Genomic DNA, 21,137 nt, shown 5'->3' on the forward strand with positions numbered 1-21,137 from the left:
CGATCTCCACTGAGCCTCCAAGGTCGAATACAACTTTATTTATTCAGTCAGTCCGTCAGTCATCATCCAGTCAAACCAGGCAGTCGGTCCTCGGGGGGGGAAACATGTGAGGACGTTGTCACGAACCTTTGTGTAAGAAGTTTTCATAGAGAGCTTCACTTTGAGTAGCCTATACTATACCAGCAGCAAAAAAATGTATTGTTTTCTGTCAGGAGGCTAAGATGAACTAAATACGAGGTTAGGCCTAAATATTCACACAAATAATAACTCTAGCACACTCTCATCTACAATATGCACACTTAACTTTTCTATAAACACAGACATAATCAGATCAGAAGTAAAATATCTCAAGACATTTTCCCCCCAAAATGTGTAAAAGCCACTTTTACACATTTTTTGGCAGGAAAATGTCTTGTTTCTGCTTTGCCAGGTGTCTCATTGAAAAGTAGGCTATATATTGGGACCATCAAATCTGGGTTTGTGTTAGCCTAGCTTATTTAAGTCATAACCACACTACTGGAAGCTTTCTTCACCTTGTTTTTTGGGGTATATTCAGTAATTTCTTGTCTTTGTGTACTGAACTCTCAATAGTTAGTTTGTTCAGCATGTGTTTTCTGAGTGTTTTGATGTATTTTCTTCAGCTGTTGTTTCAGTCTGGATACTATAGGTTGACCGAGGGGTCAGTTGAAGTCTGTGAATTGATAAACATCTAAATCTTCATATTTGTAGCGATTGCCTGCGTAAGCAGCGGATGCAGCAGGACAGTTCATGCTCTTTTGGTTGGTGCGTCAAAATGGCTGCCCTTTAAAAAAAGGAACATAGCCTCCTCAGCCATAAACAAGATTAACCATAAAATGAACTATATCATTCTGCTCTCATAGTCACATTACTGTGATCTACTGAGTCCAAATCACAGCAAATATGGAGCATGTGTGGAGAAAATAGATTAGCCTGCCAGTAAATTTCTGTTTTAGTGTCTCTGGTGGCTGACGTGTCATGTGATGTCCATGATGTCCGTGTCATTCCAAATCCTCAACATGTCCCACCAGTGTGAGATTGGATGTTTTGCTGAAAATGCAAAAAATTACACAGAATAATGTACTTTTTTTAAATAAGAAAAACGAACCTGCGTGTGAATGTGATGTTTATCAATTCACAGACTTCACCCAGGCCGACCTTTGGTTAGCAGCAGCGCGCAGCTAAAGTAAGCTAACATGCTGCAGTTTGATCAGCTGAATGTTGAGTTTTGTTTGAGGTTTAGTGGTAAAACATCTTTATTCATCTTTTTTTAAAAGAAATATTCCTAAATTCATAGCAGTCTTGTGTTTTTTTCTGGTGTGGCTATGGTTGCTAATGTCAATGCTAACTGCTAACTGCTGCCTGTAGCATGTTTGTGAGGCTAAATGGTTGCGTCCACTTTCTCTGTTGCGTTTCCTTTGTCTTATCAGGCCAATAAACAAGTTTTAAACGTTAGACTATCATAGTAAACACTTATCAGGCTGCTGCTCTCTGCTTTGAGTTGAACAAAAAAATGTAAAGGGAGGAGAGGAAGGAAAAAGTGCTACAGGGGAGCGATTCACATGCGTATGTGTCAGGCCTTTTAGCTAACATAATCAATTGGCTACACAAAGCCTTGGGCTAGCTTAACCTCATTTCACATCATGTGTGTTTATTAACCCTTAAAAAAAAGTCAGCAGCTTATTTTAACATATTCAAGCCGCTAACGGGCCAACAGCGGGCCGGAGAAGTCGGCGTCAGCTGTTTTATATCATGATGTTTTATATCATCATGCTCAAACTGAGCGCTGCAGATGATGATGATGATGATTATAATGGAAGATGTTTGTTTTATTGCGCAGTTTAACACAAACAGGCTCATATTGTCATATTAAGGTGCTAAGTTAACTCCGTCACCATCTCTTTTTTGTCGTTGTCATCTCACTTCCTGTTCCTCTTAAAGCCCAGACCCCTGTTAGGGTTAATTAGGTATTGATTTGATCAAGCCCAGGCGAGGGGCCCTCTTCTAAGGGCTTTGGTCATGCTAAATTATTAATGCTCATGCAGCAGCACTATATATAGCCGAGCTCTATAGCCGTGGTCCGGTGGTCACAAGAAAAGCCAAATGTTGATTCCATGTTCCTCTGCCTCCCTGTTTCCCTCCCTCCCTTCCTCCCTTCCTCCCTTCCGCGCTCTCAGATTGATTGCTCTGCTTCCTCCAGTGTCGAGTTCCTCCTCCTCTTCGTTGCTGCTGCTGGAAGTGGGAGAGATGCTGTTTCTTCAAAATGTGTGTGTGTATGTGTGTGTGTGTGTGTGCTGTGATTTGACAAGCATGCCTTGAATGAATTTTTGAGCAGCTCAGTTGCTCTCAACAGACAGCAAAGCAGCAATGCAACAGCACTGGGAGTGTCAAAAATCTATTTATTTTTTCCCCCCTTCTTCTTATGTCGTGTTTACCCAGATTTCCCTGTTGCCGTGTCCACACTCAGATAAATCTAACATTTCCTGCTCTTTTTTTTTTCCTTTTTTCTTTTTGTAAGTTATCCATGCAAATAGAAAATGAGTAATGGCTCCTCTTCTTCCTCGTCCTCGTCCATCGCTCTGTTTGCTTAAAGCACATACATCATGTTGAAGGTATCCACTGACCTCTGTCACTTACTCCCCCCTCTGTCACGTCTTTTTTTTTTCTGTACGTCTTGCTTTAATCCACAGTTCACACAGCTCTAGTTACATGTGTGATTTTAACGTCTGAACTGGCACGGAATTAGATTTCTGCTCTAACGAACTTTACGAAATGAGACTGAAGCTCTGTTTAATTGTGCTATAACATAAGTTTACATATGATTAAATAACTTCTTTAGTAATTAAATGAAGCCAATCTATATCAAAGACTAGTGTTAGGTGTTGACTTCCATGGTTTATTTTAAAGCATGGAGTTCTTTTAATTAAAAGTTACATTTTTGATTAGAAAGGATCATTTTTTCTTTCTTCGTTTTATAAAGTTGTGTTGCTGCGTAAACAAAAGTCACACAAACCAACTAATTCACTTTATACTTAGTTATATTTACTTGACATCTACGTGCCGTGGCAACCAAACAACACGAAAGTAAATACATAGTCAACAAACCAGAGTCCTGTTTATTTACCTTTTGTATAAAAAAAGCACCTGCTTTTCCTTTAAAGTGCGACGAGCCTGTCAGATTTTCAAAGTGTTGAAAGTGAAGTGATTTGATGATTAGTTTACCTGTTAGCTACAACACACAGACACACACTCACACACACACACACACACACACACACACACACACACACACACACACACACACACACACACAGTAAGAGGAGGTGGTTGTGCTGCAATAAGACAGTTGATCAAAGCTCTGCTTCATGTTAACGCCGCTGTAGGCTTCAGCTGCTGCTATATAAAGTACAGCAGTGATCTTATCCACACAGCAGCTGTCTCCGTCTGTTCTGACACGATTTTTTTTTTTTTTTTTTTTAAACAAAAGCACCGTTTTTCTTCCTCGTCTCCGCTGACGGGACGTGGAGATAAAGTGGACGCTGTGCATCATGCAGCGGTTACTATCGCTGCCGTCGATGCTGCTGCCTGCAGGACTGGACTTTCTGTGCCTCTAGATGGCGCTCGTCGATGTTAGTCACGTGTTGCAAAAACACAAAATCTTACCAAGAATATTTGTCTTATTTCTAGTCAAAATGCCATTTCTAGTCAAAACAAATCTCATTATACCTAAAATAAGACTCATCACATAAAAAGTAGCTTGTTTTTAGACACTTTTTACTTCTTTCAACCAGATTGTCACTTGAAATAAGTAGAAAAATCTGATAGTGGAGCAAGTAGAGCAAAAACTTGCTTTCACTGGCAGATTTTTCTACTTATTTCAAGTGAAAATTTGTTTGAAACAAGTGAAAATTATCTAAAAACAAGTAAATTTTTAGGTGATGAGTCTTATTTAAAGTGGAAAGAGATTAGTTTTGACTAGAAATGAGACGTTTTGACAAGAAATAAAACAAATATTCTTGGAAAGATTTTGAGTTGTTGCATTCTAGATTTGTCAGATGTGTGTGTGTGTGTTTGTTAATGTGTGTGTATACTGTATGTGTGTATGTGTGTGTTCATCATCACATCCCACATCTGCAGCGGTTCCATTCATACGTTCACCACCACATATGCACCGCTACACATCGTAGTAGTAGTGTAGTGTGTTGTGTTTTATTTTCTTCTCTGGTGCAGATGTGGATTAACTTGATGTCTTGTGATTTTTTTCTTCGTGCATTTATTTGTGTGTGTGTGTGTGCGTGCGTGTGTGTTTTTATGTGTGTTTGTGTTTTTATGTGTGAGTGTAAGTTTGTGTCACGCTGCTCTCGGCTGCGCTGCTGGACTCTGTGAAGTGAAACGAAGTGACACAATGGAGGTTTCAGAGATTGGGGACAACTCCGTGCATGAGTATGAGTATGAGTATGTGTGTGCGTGCACTTTTTGCGTAACAGAATCCCAGATGCCATAATATGTGTGTGTGTGTGTGTGGGGGCTTTCTCTCCCTCTCTCTCTCTCTCTACCATGTCATGTGTGAATGCTTTTGGGCCCGTGGTGCGTTCACTGACTGACCTACATATCTGGAGCTTTTTAGCCTGTGGCTCAGGAGACTTTGTTGCTGTTATCTCATCTAGCCAATCACGTTTCCCCTAATCTGGCGTTTTCTTTTTTCTTTTTTTTTTGTTGTTGCCCCCAATCACATCCTCCCATCTCATCTCCGTTCCGTCCAATCACAGCGCTCGGCCTCGCGGGGTCAACGTCCTGTCCCTTTAAATATGAAAACTCCCTCTCTCTGCCTCTCTCCATCTCTCTGTCTCTCTGCAGCTCGTGGCCCAAATAGCGGCCGGGGCAACGAGCAGCAACTTTGACTTTCAGCGCTGATTTCTCACGCTGCAGCGCTGCAACCCTAATTACCCCCCACCACTCCCCCCACCCCCCTCACCCCCCCGACTTGAAAGCAGCAGCACGGTGTTTCTCTGCACATTGGCAGCTGGAGAGAGGAAGAGAAAAAAAAATTGAAGCTTTTGAAAATTCTTTGAAGCCTCCATTTTTTTGTTATCAAAGCTGCCTTTGTAGGCCACATGAATTTTGCATGTGCAGGTTTAAGGGAAGTTTGTGATGTGGCTGTGTGTATGTGTGTGTGTGTGTGTGTGTGGGTGTTATTTCACCTCTTGCACCCTATACCGCACTAATTTGCGAAATGAGGAGAAGAGTGGGAAATGAACGCAGGAGGATGAGGAGGAGGTTTTTTTTTTAGGACGACAGCTCTTTGCATCTAAACAATTGATTTACCTTGAAAAATACAAACAAATTTATGCAAAAATGCAGCATGACATCATCTCGATGCATTGCAGTTGAATCCTAATGTATAGAGGTCACTCTGTTTCCATGGTGATCTGGTAGAAAACCAAAAAAAAAAAAAGAAAAACCTGAAGTATCATTTGGATGTTTTTCTGTCGTTCTCCATCATCTTGTTTCCAAAAGTGTGTGTGTTCGTACGCTGGAATTTAAAGCATAACGCGACTTAATTTGTTTGTGGCATCTGGCCAAGGAGTGAAGGATTGGTAATGAGGGATTTCACACACACACACACACACACACACAGCCATCCCACACACTTCTTTTTGTTGTTGTTTTTTGTCAGAGATGTGATTTGAACGCAGCACAGAGCTGAGATGAGCTGAGCTGAAGCCGGTCTCTGTATGAAACTGACAAAGGTGACAATTTTGTGTTAAAAACGTCCAAATGTTGAACTTGAACTTGCGATGCGTTCGAGTGCAAACGTCCAAACCACCACAGCTTGTCAGTCAAGTTCTCCACACAATCAGAAAACACCTATAGAGAGCCTACAAGCAGAAGCAGGAAGTAACGCTCGCCATGGGACCTCAATTTCATGAAAAATTAACAATTGATTGATTCAAGCTTGACAATGGAGATGTTTCTACTTATTTACTTTGAAACAAGTGAAAACTGTCTAAAAACAAGTAAATGTTTAGGCGATGAGTCTTGGTTTAAGTGGAAAGAGATGAGTTTTGACTAAGATTGAGACATTTTGACAAGAAATAAGACACATATTCTTGGAAAGATTTAGAGTATTTGCAGTGTAGATGGAGTTACCGTAACCATCTTGTAGCATTGTCTGAATGTATAGAGAGAGAGTCATTGAGTCCTGTACAGAAGATCTCACATTGTTATGGTCACTGGACAAACAATATGTCCCATCATGCATTGTGCTCGTTCTGCTGAAAGGGTTTTTTCATTCCTGCACATAAACAACCTCCTCTCCTGCTGCTGAGCTGTGAACCAATCAGCCACACAAACACTATCATGATCTTCTCTTTTCTTTTCTTTTTTCTACAAAATGAAGGCCAAAGTAGGAAAATCAATCTTCACCCTCTGATTTTCATTTGTGCACATTGTGATTTTTAGTTTTTTAGTTTTATTTCACACACACTGCACTGCTGTGTTGACATCTGAAGCGTCGAGCTGCGTCTCTCTTCGCTGTTTATTTCAGGACGGAGCTGCTGAACCATGGTTCTCACCTTCGCTCCACACTGCAAAAACTCAAATATCTTACCAAGAATATTTGTCTTATTTCTAGTCAAAATGTCATTTCTAGTCAAAACAAATCTCATTATACCTAAAATAAGACTCATCACATAAAAAGTAGCTTGTTTTTAGGCATTTTTAAGCATATTTTCACTTTAAATAAGAGGAAAAATCTGGTAGTGGAGCAAGTTTTTCTTTCTTTCTTATTACAAGCACAAAAATCTTGCTTTCACCGGCAGATTTTTACTCATTTCAAGTGAAAATTTATTTGAAACAAGTGAAATTGATCTTAAAACAAGTACATTTTTAGGCGATGAGTCTTATTTTAAGTGGAAAGAGATTAGTTTTGACTAGAAATTATACATTTTGACAAGAAATGAGACAAATATTGTTGGAAAGACCTTGAGTTTTTGCAGTGTGATAGCTGGAGAAACGTCCACAGGATGCAAACACGCTCTCATCACAACAACGACGTGGTTAGAAAAGTAACAGCAGCAGCAGCAGCAGCTTCTCCACTGAACGAAAAACCAGAAAAGAAAAGATACAGATACAGATGAGAAACGTGTCGTTGAGTGAGTGAGACTATGGTCTGTCTGACGTAAACTGGCTCAAACTGAATCCAGTGTACTTGTACAGTTATACATGTGAGGATCAGTTTGAGTTTTACACCATCAGAGTGAGGACATTATGGGAAAGTGAGGACATTTTGGGCTGTTTGAGGATTAAGACTTAAATAACTAGGTTATTAATTAGGTTTAAGTTAGGTTAAGAGTAATGGTTAAGTTTAGGCATTTGTTTTGGATGGTTAAGGTTAGGGTAAGGGGCTAAAGGGAATACATTATGTCAATGAGTGTCCTCACAAAGATAGCCATACAAACATGTGTGTGTGTGTGTGTGTGTGTGTTGTCTGTAATGATATTTTTATTATAATAATAACACTTTTTTATTTATATTGCACTTTTACAAGTGCTCTAAGGCGCTTTTTGACATGTTTCCTGCAGCCTGTGGTTCATCAAGCTGCTTTATGCCTGAAATGTAAAGTACGTGGCCTCAGACATTCATCCTCTGCACTGAGACAAGTGGCTGCACTTGAACTGTGTACATGTGTGTGTGTGTGTGTGTGTGTGTGTGTGTGTGTGTGTGTGTGTGTGTGTGTGTGTGTGTGCGTGCGTGCTCCGTTAACCTTCCCCTTTCCCACTAGAGATGAACACACACTCCTTCACACACGTTCTAGCTACACCTCATGTCTTTGTCTCTGTTTCCGTCTGCCTCCGTTTTAATGGAGGATGAGGTTTTTTTTTAGGGGGGGGGGAGGGGTGAGTGAGGAGGAGTTGGGGGGGTGGGGGGGTGGGGGGGTAGGTGACGGGCGGGGGGTCAGGTTGAAAATTGCGATGTGTATTTATGTTTCTCTGTATGCGGTTGCCAGGCAACAGCGGAACGAGGGGTATTTACAGTTAATATAAAGTGAGTGACATTAGCCTGGTGTATTAGAGGTAAAGCGCTCATTTGCTTTAAGATGCGGGAAGAAAGACCAGTGTGTGTGTGTGTGTGTGTGTGAAGGAGAGTGTCCTTTGTGCAACACTGACTAATAAATGCTTCCACACCCAGTCTGCATAGGCGTGTGTGTGTGTGGGGCTGCATCTATTGTGTGTATATGCATAATAATTGCTCATGCAGCCTTGTCTTTGTAGATATTTCAGTGTGTGTGTGTGTTTCTGTGATTGTCTGTGTGTGTGTGTGTGTGTAATAAGACGAGCTTCCATACCATTGTGTGAAAGTACACAGGAGTGTGTGTCTGTCTGGGTGTGTGTCTGTGCGTGTTTGATTGTCAGTCTCCATAAAATATAAAAACATGTTTATTTACACATTAAATTCCCCCACATGATTTCAGATTATAAACTGCTTTGTGCGGCTATTTTTGGTTGTGTATGTGTGTGTGTTTTGTTGTTGCTGCTGCGAGGTGAAGTGTGTATGTGTGTGTGTGCATCGGCAAAATTTGCCCCGGGGGGAAAAAAAACATCACCGTCGTTTATGTTCCTACACTTCAAAAGATAAAATAACGGTTCAATAAAATAAATAAATAAAAAAAACCTCCTTTTAATATAAATTTGGAGACGCAGCGGTGGAGTTATTTCATCTCATGTGACAGTGTTTGTTTGTTTTTGTTTTTTTAAAACAGTTTTTGTGTCCCTCAGTCAGTGTTTTAGTTGTTGTTTGGATGGTAAACATGTCACTGTGCGTTAATATCACGTCTCTTTTTCTTTTTTCCCACAGGCTTTGAAAGCATCTTGGAAGGCTTGTTCGGGCCGGGACTAGTCAAAGACATCACCCTATTCCAAGGTGAATACACACACACATGAACACACATATACATCTATAATAATATCAACACAATAACACAGTGTAGGTGTAAACACACATCCATTTTCATTATTAAAATCCCCGTATATAGAACTTTTACCTTCAAAACAAAATTAGAAAGCGATTTCCAGCTGATGAAGCTCTAATGACTGGAAGCTGAGGAACAAATTAAATAAAGAAACACATCAAAGGTAAATTATATATGATAATAATAATAATAATAATAATGATAAATCAGAGACGATGTTGTTTCTGCAGCGGCGACGCTGATGATTTCACTTTTACTGTTTTGAGTGAATTTACTGGAGGAATGATTCATCCTGCGTGAGTCTGAGTCTGAATCAGACTTTACATGACGAAGTGTTGATCCGTGTTAAAGATGTTTTAAAGACACAGCGACGTTGAAACACTGGGTTTTAAATCCCCACATCTTTAGCTTCAGTTTGTGAGCGCAGGAAATACAGCTGATCTTGTTTTATTTTGAAAAGACCAGGAAGTAAAGCCTAAGTAAAGCCTCAGAACTAAAATAACCAGTGATTTCATTTGTAATAGAAAAAGCTCATAAAAGCAGCGCGGACACAAACACTTTCATTTTCTTATTCCCAGAAGGAACAAATAACTTCCTGTGGACAAGAGAGATTCTAAGTGTTGTAATTAAATGTGATGGAAATGAAACATTACGTCTTTTTTTTTTTTTATAAAAAAAGAAAATTTCAAGAAAATTAAGATAGGGCCTAAATAAATACCAGGAAGTGACATCATACAGACACAGAAATGGTCGTTCCCTAATTGGATCTCATGCACCGGAGCTGAAAACACACAGGATCACGAAACACAGGTGTTTTATAGCATTTCATTATCTGCTCTATCAAGAGACGTCCACCAGAGCGTTGTGGAGTCGTTGGATTGTGTATTTGATGAGTTTGATGAGTGAAACCGAAGAAATCCCATGATCCTCTATAGCGTAGCTCTGAGCAGCTCGCGGCTCTGCTCCGCCGTTCTAAAAATAGCTTGCACCGACAATTAAAGGTAACGAACCTACTGTAATAAACTATAAACTGTTTTCTTGTCTGTAACAACATCTATTGCACGTCTGTCCGTCCTGGGTGAGGGATCCCTCCTCTGTTGCTCACCCTGAGGTTTCTCCGATTTTTCCCTGTTAAAAGGGTTTCCATGGAGTTTTTCCTCAGTCGATGTGAGGGTCTAAGGACAGAGGATGTTGCTACGATGCCATGTAAAGCCCTTTGAGACAAACTGTTTGTAAAAACGGGCTATACAAATAAAATTGCCTTGCCTTGCCTTGCCTACTGCTATGACTATAGGGATTACGGCAATGGGGCCAATTTGCCAAAATGTTGAACTATCCCTTTGAACTCAGTTATTCCAGGTCTGAGTTTTGGTCAGAGCAGGAACAAACCAGTCGGTCCAGTCCGCTGCCCGATAGAGACAACGATCAGCCGAGGTTTCAGGAAGTAGACGCAGCCGAACCCTGTTGTCACTGTTACTCTGGTCACCATTAGTCTCTCTCTCTCTCTCTCTCTCTCTCTCTCTCTCTCTCTCTCTCTCTCTCTCTCTTTCGCTCTCTCTCTCTCTCTCTCTCTCTCTCCTCTTATCTCGGAGAAAAAAAAAAACGAGGTCAACATGGCGTCTGGGAGTCATGTGACACCTCCCCCACCAACTTAAGGCATTTTTAGAATATTTCTGATATTTTCACTCATGCATTACACTTCACACACACACACACACACACACACACACACACACGTCTCCATATGAAGCAGCCATGCGTGCTCGCTTACAGAGGCCGAGCAACACACACACCAACACACACACACACCATCATCATCACTGGGCCTCGGTGACATATTCACACGTTTAAATATAAAACATTAAACGTTAGTTGTTGGGTTTTTTTTTTTTTTTTTGCATAAATGAAACGACTTCCTCTCGCTCGTCCTTCTTCACATCAGCTTTTACTGATTTCCTATATCTCCCAGAATTCCCAGTTGCATGCATGCGACCGTGTTGTGTTGTGTGTCTCTATCAATATATTTGTGGTTGACAGCTTTGTCGTCCACTTAACTAAACGCACACACACACACACTTTGTTAAGAGTGTGTTTAACGGTTTCTGAAGATAATGATTCCTGTTTGCTCGATGTTTCAGAAACCAGGTCGCTGCAGAAAAACAGCAGCCTGAGTAATTAAGAGCACGTAAACACACGCACACACACACACACACTTAAACATTCATGTAAACAGTGTCTTCCTTAAGTTTCTACTGTGTGTGTGTGTGTGTGTGTGTGTGTGTGTGTGTGTGTGTGTGTGTGTGTGTGTGTGTGTGTGTGTGTGTGTGTGTGAGAGAGCTTGACTACTGTGGTGGAGGTGGGGGGGTCACGGTAACAGTGGGACTGGAGCTAATTGGCGCCTTCCCAGGGATATTGTAAGTGGCACAACCGCGGGGTTCAAGCACAGCTGACCTTTGACCTTTTCATCACAGAGACAAGAAAAGGTAGAATGAGAAAGAGAGAGAGAGAGTAATAGACTTGCAGCAGCTCGTCTCACAGGAGTGTGATCTGCTGTAATATAAGGACCGTGTATATGTATATGAACCGTATACACACACACACACACACACAGTTCAGGTAGAGCGCTAACGCAGTAACAACCCAGAGGACCTGCTGAGTGTCTCACTCTGATCTGTAATAATTGCAGACGAAGACGTCAGTCGTGCTCTTAAAGGCACAGCTCCTGTTTTTTTGTTTTTCCTCTCGCATCAGCAGCGAATCTTCCTGTTCCCTGAACCGTTTAGATTTAAAGGGATAGTTCAACATTTTGGCAAATTGGGCCCCATTGCCGTAATCCCTATAGTCATAGCAGTAGGTTTGTTAGCTTTAATTGTGAGTGCAAGCTATTTTTAGAATGGCGGAGCAGAGCTGTGAGCTGCTCAGAGCTACGCTACGGAGGCTCATTATGGGATTTCTTGGTTTCCCTCATCAAACTCATCAAATACACAATCCAACAACTCCACAACGCTCTGGTGGACAAGTTGTGAGCTGCACATTCACCACGCTATGAGATAATAACACAACGTTACCAGACACAGTTGTTTTAGAGGGAAATACAGAGACTGATTGATGAAAAACTGTCCCTGAAGGCAACGAGCATCAGCGGTTTTGCATGAATTTCCCTCTAAAACAACTCTGTCTGGTAACGTTGTGTTATTATCTCATAGCGTGGTGAATGTGCAGGTCACAACTTGTCCACCAGAGCGTTGTGGAGTTGTTGGATTGTGTATTTGATGAGTTTGATGAGGGAAACCAAGAAATCCCATTAGCCTCCGTAGCGTAGCTCTGAGCAGCTCACGGCTCTGCTCCACCGTCCTAAAAATATCTTGCACCGACAATTAAAGGTAACAAACCTACTGCTAAAACTATAGGGATTATGGCAATGGGCCAATTTGCCAAAAATGTTGAACTATCCCATTAAAGATATGTGATAGGAAATACGTTTGAATTGCTAGTATGGCATTTCAACATAAGAGCTTGGCAGATGCAGAAAATAATAAATATGATTTCTTGACTTTTGACCCTTTTAAAGTGTCTTTAATAGAAACTTCCTGTTAGAAGTCAGACTTTGTTTCGTTACCTGATGAAAACCACTGATGCGCCGACAGGTAGCAGGTGTCCAGGTGCAGCACAGCTCCAGTGTGAACGTGAGGCTGTTACATTTATCACCTCAGGACTTCCAGTTTTGCTGATTTTCACAGTTAAATGTGAAGCGAAGGACCGTGAGAATGTTATTCCCCCGTCGTCAGGAGGACTGATAAACACCGCGTCCGTCGTCTTCGGGCTCCGATGAACTTGATTAGCCTACCTGTCAATCACAGGTGTGGCCTCTGTTTCTGCAGCGTTGAGTTGATAAATAAAGTTAAACACATGGCTGTGATTAAATCATCGGCTTCAACTGTTGTTGTGGCGTTCTGCCCCTCGGCTGTTAAGACTCAACCTGTATTTGGTCATTTAAAGCACATTTCTGTCAGTAGAACTTGATGATATATTTAACATAGAAGAATTAATTGAAAACAATTACATAATGGAAGGAATTTAATTACTAAACTTATGTATCGTGTCATGGGCAGGCCGTCTACGGTACAGTGTGGGAATAAAGGTTGAATTTAATTTATACAAACTGTCACAACATTATATTTATTGTACTGACGGAAATTTGCTTGGACTCAACTAATGTGACAGGCGACAAACACATGGTCCAAACAAACTAACTAACAAACATCTAAAGCTAAAAGTCAAAGAGAAAACAAAGGAGACAAAAGAAAGGAGGCGTTGTGTTGCTGTTTTCATCTTCATTGTTTGTCACGCCGAGGATTATGGGAGTTTATCTGGACGTAACCATGTGCTTTCTGTCTTTCTGTCCCGATCCAGACTGCGAGCCCGAGGAAGTGTCCGACTGGTCCTTTGATGAAAACTGTCTCTTCTGCTGCTTACGACGCGAGAAAGTCAAGGTAGGTGCTTAGTTGTGTTGCTCTTCACAACACCTCGGTTTGCTAGGGGAAGAACCATGAAGAAAAATAACAACAACAAACGAGAAAATAGCAAATTAAACTCAACAAATATCTTTTAAAAACCCTTATAGATGGTCATAAAGTGAAGCTTTAATGGATAATTTGACGTTTTGGTACAATTTCTAAGGTTTCTGAAAGGATTGATGTCACTGTAATGGCTAGGCTAAGCTAAGGTGGCTAGGCTAATCCATATGCTAGCTAAACTCTTGACGTTTCACCAAAATATCTTATCTTTTTGCATCTGTTTTGTGTAAAAAAAACATCAAAAATAATGTGTTCATTAATAGTATTTTTTCAAAATGTCTGAAAAGTAGGTTTGTACTTTCCAGTGTGTAGTCGGTCTGTAAAACAAAGTCACGTTTAACAAAGAACAAGTAACCTAAACTATCACATACTGTAGCTAATTAGTGCATTTTAAATATAAACTGTGCAGCAGTTGATACTTATTTTCAAAATGAAGACACAAGAAAAGGTGCAAATGTGTGTTTTGTCGTGATTTGTTGGTTGTTGATGTTTTTATTTAAAGAACAGAGACGCTGCTTTCCTCTTCTAATTAATCTTTTCAGTTGATCCCGTTCCTTTTGTCCAAACATTTTGTGTTTTTTTGTTGTCTGCAGCCATTTTGAGCTTTGTGTTATAAGGTCTACATCTTTGTCTTCCTCCTCCTCCTCCTCCTCCTCCTCCTCCTGCGGCTACATACTTGTTATTTGTGTTTTTCAGCCATCATCGTCTTGACCCCAATTTAGCTTATGAAAGGAATGCTACATAATGATTTGGATGTGAGTGTGTATGTGTGTGCGTGTACATATGTGGAAAAAGGAGGAGGGGATGGCGGAGGAGGAGGAGGAGGAGGAGGATGGTGACATGGGTGTAAATTAGTGAGACTCCCACAGCAGCAGAGTGGCTCCTCTCAGAGTTTCTCATTTGCCTAAAAAGTGATTGGAGCAGAATAATAACGAGGTTATTGAACCAATAACAAAGAACATGGAGGCGTCTGGAGACAAAGTATTTATTATGTGACCACAAACGCCCGCTTAGACACCAAAAAGAAAATGGTGCCCATAGGATCCGCGGTCCCTGTTCGGTTCTGGTGGTGGGCGGGGCTTGTTGTGACATCACAAAGTGACAGGAAGTCCTGACGGCTGGTTTTAAGGCTCAGTTTCTGAATACAGGCTGTGTGCATTTCTCTGTGGACTGAGGCTTTGATACTTTCACAGTATTAATATAGAACCTAGAGCTGCTTTATAATCACACTACACATGGACATCTACCTTTATACTGTATGGAGCTTTAACACAAACATCTACCTTTATACTGTATGGAGCTTTAACACAAACATCTACCTTTATACTGTATGGAGCTTTAACACAAACATCTACCTTTATTGTGAAGGAGCTTTAATACAAACATCTACCTTTATACTGTATGGAGCTTTAACACAAACATCTACCTTTATTTTGAAGGAGCTTTAATACAAACATCTACCCTCTGATCACATGATCATCAATAGATATAAGTGAAGGTAATAAATAGAAACTTGTATTGATACCACTCATTTCCTGTGGAGCTTTTGACTGTGTCACATGGTCTTCATCAGCAGATGACGTCATAGATGTTTTTCATTATTCTTAAAGCTCCTCCTCTTAAATTCTTTGCAGTTGTTAATTAGTGATTTTTTTTGGATGTTTCCCATCATCACTTTTTATTTTTTGGAGTGTGGTGGTGGGGGTGAAACAAGGGAACGAGGGTGCAAGCGAAGGAAGGAAGGAAGGAAGGAAGTGAGGAGAAGGCGTCCTTCACTCAGCCGTCGAGCCTTCACATGTTTTTCAACTTGACCCCGGCCTGACCTCTGAGGTCGGCCATCTGTCTCCTAAAAACATCCCGGCTCCACCACCTCCACTCCACCAACCCCCATCTGTCGCTCCGGCTCCACTCTGCTGCATCCCTCGCCTCATGCTAATAAAATCATGCTAACAGCCTTTAGGCTGCCAAAGCTCTCACTGCTGCTAATGTACATAAAATGTACACAAGCACAAGGCTGCTCCGTGAAATGCAGTAATTACAGATAAGACTCAAATGGAACCAAATGGGGAGAAAAAAAAGAAAAAAATCTAAATAAATAAGAGAAAAATCAATTAAAGAAAGCCGGGCAGAGATTACAGCAGATCTGTTCTGCACTATTGTCTGACTGGTCAATAATTATGTTAGCCTCTCATATTGTGCAAATCGTGACATGTATGAGACAAAATTTGCAACAGGCTTAATTGTATTCCTCTTCTCACTCAATACAATTTTCATCTTTTATTCATCTCTGAGGGGCTTGAAGGCTTTTTCTGCGTCTCGCTGTTATTACCCTCTGCTTGTTTGTGAAATGCCAGGAGCTTCAGTGGGCGGGAACCATTGATTCATTGATCTGAAGCCACACAAACTGCCAGCAGAAAGAGAAGAGAGAGAGGAGGAGGGGTGGCCTTAAAAACACACTCATCTGTGTTTGTTGCTTTGTCTTTCACCATCCACACACACACACACACACACACACACACTCAGGGCTGTAAAAACAATGGTGGCAACGCACTCATTATACGAGAGACGACCACGACGCTGTAACGGCGGCGTTAATCCCTCTCTGCGACTGGATTCACACGCTCTCTGTTTAGAAGGATCCCAGCGTCTCGCCGCTCGGCTCTGGACCCTGGATATCCTGAGGAAGCCGTGTGATTGGCTGTTGGCTCGATAAAGGTCCACCCTTCAACAATGGCTGAAGTGAGATGTAGCCCAGCGGCCACGCTTCCTACTTAGCCAGTCATTGGCCGGTTGGTGACTTGAGCTTTTTGAGTCTCTAGCAGCAGGTTGTGGAGCCGAGTGTCTGTTGGTTGGTTGGTTGGTACCGGCCTCATCAGTTGAAAAAAACAAATTATGGCCTTAATCCGACTATAACTGGACAACTGAAGTGCATGTGAGTCCGACTAAGACCGGACTTCTCCAAACCCGACTAAAACACCCAGATAATGTGATTGGAAACTGGTTTTCTTCTGCATGTATTCGCCTTAATCGGACTGAAACTGGACAAATACATGTGTGCATGTTCCATAACAGAAGTGTACGGCCAAACCCAGCCCAAAGAAAAAAACGGTGCCTTTTCAGTGTCAGTGCATTTCACGCATTGCAACCAGCAAGAATATGAGACTATACAATGAACTTTATTGTCCTGCTTAGGGAAATTTGTCTTGGACTCTGTAGCTGCGCCATAAATGCCTTGATGGCCACAATGACGACAAACAATACAATCTCAGACATACCAGCACCAGCAAGTACATAACATAACACATATTGCACATATCCCATAAGGAAGCACATACATACACCTCATACATTCACCATAGTATAAAAATGATTGCACAAACTCAATAAGTGTTAAGAAATGTTATAGAAGTTGTAACAAAATAATTCTTAAAACGGTTGAGTTTACAGTGAAGGACTCAGGTAGCCTGAGGTCCGACCTGATGAGTAATTTGTATGAATGTATAAATATTTATAAATATTTATTTTCGTGTCATGCCACCATTGGTCCATCCCATATGGGATTACAAGACACATTGACTGACAAATCAAAAACTAGACAGTCGTTCCTGTTGGTACTACCCGCCACACAAGATTACTTCCAGTACCTACGTATCTGTATATCGCTCTTCGTCTTATTGACCAGGCCTTTTCAAGAAATAAAGAAAATGCAAATATTTCCAACTGAAAAAGATGTTTTAGCGTCTCAGCATCATCCAGCCACACAAATTCGTTATATTTACTAAAAAGTTTTTGTCTTATAAAGTCATAGAAAGGACATATTTTCAGCCGGGACCAGTGCATCCAGTCGGGAACTGTAGTTGAGGACTCTCAGTTATTTATGTCCAGTTGTTTAGGTGACAGAAAGGTGAACTGACACAACGCATATCGCCACATGTTTCCATCAGTTATTTGATTTTCCCTGTTGCATTTGAGTCTGCATACGATGGAGCGTAAGAAACACATATTAGCAATGTTTAGCTGCATCTTTGGACCACACGGACCCTGAGGTAGGCCGACCTTCAGAAGCAGAGTGTGGGTGCAGAATAAAAACCTCAACCTGTCTCAGGTTGTGTTGTTGTTGGTAACGTATGTGTTGTTGGATTTTAATTGGCTGTTCTAAAAGTTGAACAGGTTTCTACTGGAAGCGCTCTGAGCATGGTCACCGCCAAGAGCATTTTTTTCCCATTGATTTCTGTGAATGCCAAACTTCTTAGAATCTGAATAGAAAATAGATTTGTATAGCAAGAAAACATGTTTGATGGACACAGTAACAGCCCTTGTTACTAATATCTGCTTTATGATATGGAGTAATATAAAGCTGGAGGTCGCCACTATAGAAGATGGCAAACTGTGGCTATAAATGGATGAACGAGAACAGAGAGCAGACAGAGATGCTCAGATCAGCTGTGGCGTCCAAACTGGTGATTGACTGGTGCTGACTGAGCCAAGAAAAGACTCCTCACACCGTTTCACCACCACCACACCAGGCAGCCGGGGTTCACGGATTCATGCTGTTGATGCTAAAGTGTGAACCGACCATCTGCTGCCTCAGCGCAAATCCAGATCAGATCCATCAGACCAGACTAGGCTACTTTTCTTTTTCTTTTTCTGTTTCCAGTCCAGTTGGTTTTTCCACCCTGAGATGTGTGTATCTCTGCTCACCACAGTTGTAAAGAGTGGTTATCTTAGTGACTGGGATAAAAACTCACATGTTTCGGTTAAAAACACTGCGATCACACAAAAATCTGTATCTGCTGCACAGTGTGTTCCTAATAAAATGCTCAGTGAGTGTTAATTTCAGCTATATGGAAATGAATCAGTGGATCATCTCAGCAGACTAATCAAGGTGTTTATAGTTTCAGTATGCACCATCCCAAAAAGATGAAACAAATCTGTTTTAAATAAAAAAATTAGCAGTTGTTGTTGCTGTTATTTTTTCGAATGTTATTGTCAATCAGAACAATGAAATTATATCAACTTGTATGACAGGAAGAACACAAAGCACAATATAAAAAATCAAATGATTAGTAAATTGGATTGGATTTTTTTTAAATTTCCTCCATTTATTGCTTCTTTCCAAGGACTAATGCCAAATGTCTCAATCACTCAAATATATAATAAAAAAAACACATCTATTTAATCAAAAAAGTTAAGATATGAAATTATAAATATCCAGTGTACACACATAAAACTTGGAACATCAAGTTTCAAACCAAATGAAGGAGAAATCTTCATGTTTCTGAGATAAGTTGTGATGTGATGCTGTGAAAGAGTTGGCTGTTTTTTTGTTTTTTGACAGAGCCCAGATCTTTACTCACTCTTTGGTCTCTATGTGTGTCTGTTTGTGTTTGTGTGTGTGTGTGTGTGTGTGTGTGTGTGTGTGTGTGTGTGTAGGACCACATTGCAGAAAACGGTGGCGGCAGCCAGGTGCTGTCGGAGTGTGAAGACTTCAAACAGGAGCAGTCTCGGTTCAGCCGGCTGGAGAGACAGGCCCAAGACTTCCTCAATGCTGTGTTACACAGAAAAGGTAGGACACGCACACACACACACACACACACACACACACACACACACACACACTTCTCATCAGTCATTTCACTACTCATTACCACATTCCCTCTGGTCTCGAATATCTGGAATATCTTGGTATTTCCAGAGGCACATTTCAGGGAGGACCTGTCAGAAAATTTGGTAAACCCCTTTGGGAAATCAGTGAATATTGAAGAATTTCACAAAAATGAACCACATTAAAAAGTATGTAATACCAGACACCATTAAATCTTTTACATATTAGGTACTTGCATTTAATTATTTTCCATCCCAGCTGGAGTTGAGGACAGACAGTGTAGGACTTGTGAAAGGAAATTAAAAAAGTGTAGAATTGGCCACAGTGGGAAGAATCCTTATTGCTTTTTGTTTTAAGACTTATTTTAGCACTTTTATACTTTTATACTTTGTCGCCAAAGTTCAAACAGACAAAGTTATTTCTTTTTTATTACCAGTGCTGAGATCATGTGTCCTTTTTTCATAAAATCAAAGTATTGAGAATAGTTAACCTTTCTTTCTATAATGTCACTTTATGTTAAATCAGTTAAGAATCTTGTAACACTTAATTTGATGTGTGTATATTAAGTGCTTTAGGATAATTACTCATGTCTGTTTTGGTTGGGTAGGGGGACAAAAAAACAGCAATTTAGACATGAAAATGTGAATTACAGAGTTTGTCAGGTAGTAAAATTATTAGATTAGATTAATTTAATTATGAAAAATTATACATGATTGAGAGTTTGAATGCCCTAAAACAGGGGGGACTTGTATCTCCATTAGAGACGAATGTATAAAGTTGTGCATCGTCTGCGTAACATGAGAATTTGAGTAGTTCGTAACTGGATAAAAAGAGGGCCATGGATCGATCCCTGTGGGACGCCACATGTAACTTTTCCAAAGTTTTACATTTGGAACAAGGCCATTTCTGCCCTCTAGGTAAACCTCAAACTGGTTTATCTGGGCCAAAGAGGCCGACCCACTTTTACGACCCTTTACTAACCGTGCCATCATTACGATGGGAGGCCATGTGGGAAAGTCTGCAGAAGGTTGTTCTAATCTACACGGTGGTTGTGGTGGTATTAATGAGATACTAGTGCTGAATTTGGGAGGATAGAGGAGAGAGTGGTGGTGGATCTGAGGCTTGTTGCAACTGCTGTTTGGCAATTGCCTTAAAAATGAAAACTAAAATATATCAAACAGCTGAAATCATTAAGGACCGGTCACGAGAGCCAGGCGGGGGTTTCTTTGAGGGTTAATCAAAATTTGATGAGGTCTCATAACACATTCGGGCTGACTACAGGGACCGAAATCAGAGCACGGGAGAGGTCCAGCTCACTGTAGGACTTTTGTATAATTAGTCACATGAGGATTGCTGCCTAAATGTTAAGAGCCAAATATAAAACTTCTGCACTGTTGATGCAAACTTACTGCAAACTTACAACAGCCTTGGGTGTGATCACACTCACAGGAGACTTTTCTGTAAACCCTGACATCGTCTACTTGGAGTTTTGAATACGCTTTTTTTTTTTACTGTGCACCATCAAAATAGTCAGCTTCTTTTCATCAGGCACTTTTGACATTGGGTGGATTTTTTTTGTGCTCCAACTCAAAACGATTGCTTTAAAGTGAAGGTGCTGGCACTCATGTCACAGTAAGTTGTTTTTTTATGCCTCTATGAAGAGTTTAATGACCTTGATGCTGAAGCCGACACTGTAGCGGGAGAATGAAAACCATCCTAAATGTGTAGGCACCAATGAAAAGAGACAAATCTTTTATCAAGCGTTAAGAGAGATGTTCTCTGAAAAATGGAAGACTTCATTTAAAAAAGAGCCAAAGCAATAGAATAATAGAACAAAGGACAAAGCCTTATGCACAGTGAGTTTAATATGAATATGCAAAAGGAAAAAAACACCATTTAGCACAGCAGTACTCCACATTATACAAATTACACATGACAATACATATCATGCTCAGGTTACATATTG

General features: G+C 40.7%; 1 protein-coding gene across 1 annotated transcript in view; it reads left to right on the plus strand.

The window, feature by feature from the left end:
• The window catches only part of lcor (ligand dependent nuclear receptor corepressor), a 90,271-nt gene that overhangs the window by 47,379 nt on the left and 21,755 nt on the right, over positions 1–21,137 (plus strand). Inside the window, exons 2-4 of the mRNA XM_085786045.1 lie at positions 8,875–8,940; positions 13,403–13,482; positions 19,000–19,132. Of these exons, the coding sequence (XP_085642171.1) occupies positions 8,875–8,940; positions 13,403–13,482; positions 19,000–19,132 (279 nt within the window). The remainder of the gene's footprint in view (positions 1–8,874; positions 8,941–13,402; positions 13,483–18,999; positions 19,133–21,137) is intronic.

Source organism: Trachurus japonicus, chromosome 1, assembly GCF_045865225.1.
Source record: "Trachurus japonicus isolate A0001 chromosome 1, Traja_1.0".
Classification (NCBI taxonomy): Eukaryota; Metazoa; Chordata; class Actinopteri; order Carangiformes; family Carangidae; genus Trachurus; species Trachurus japonicus.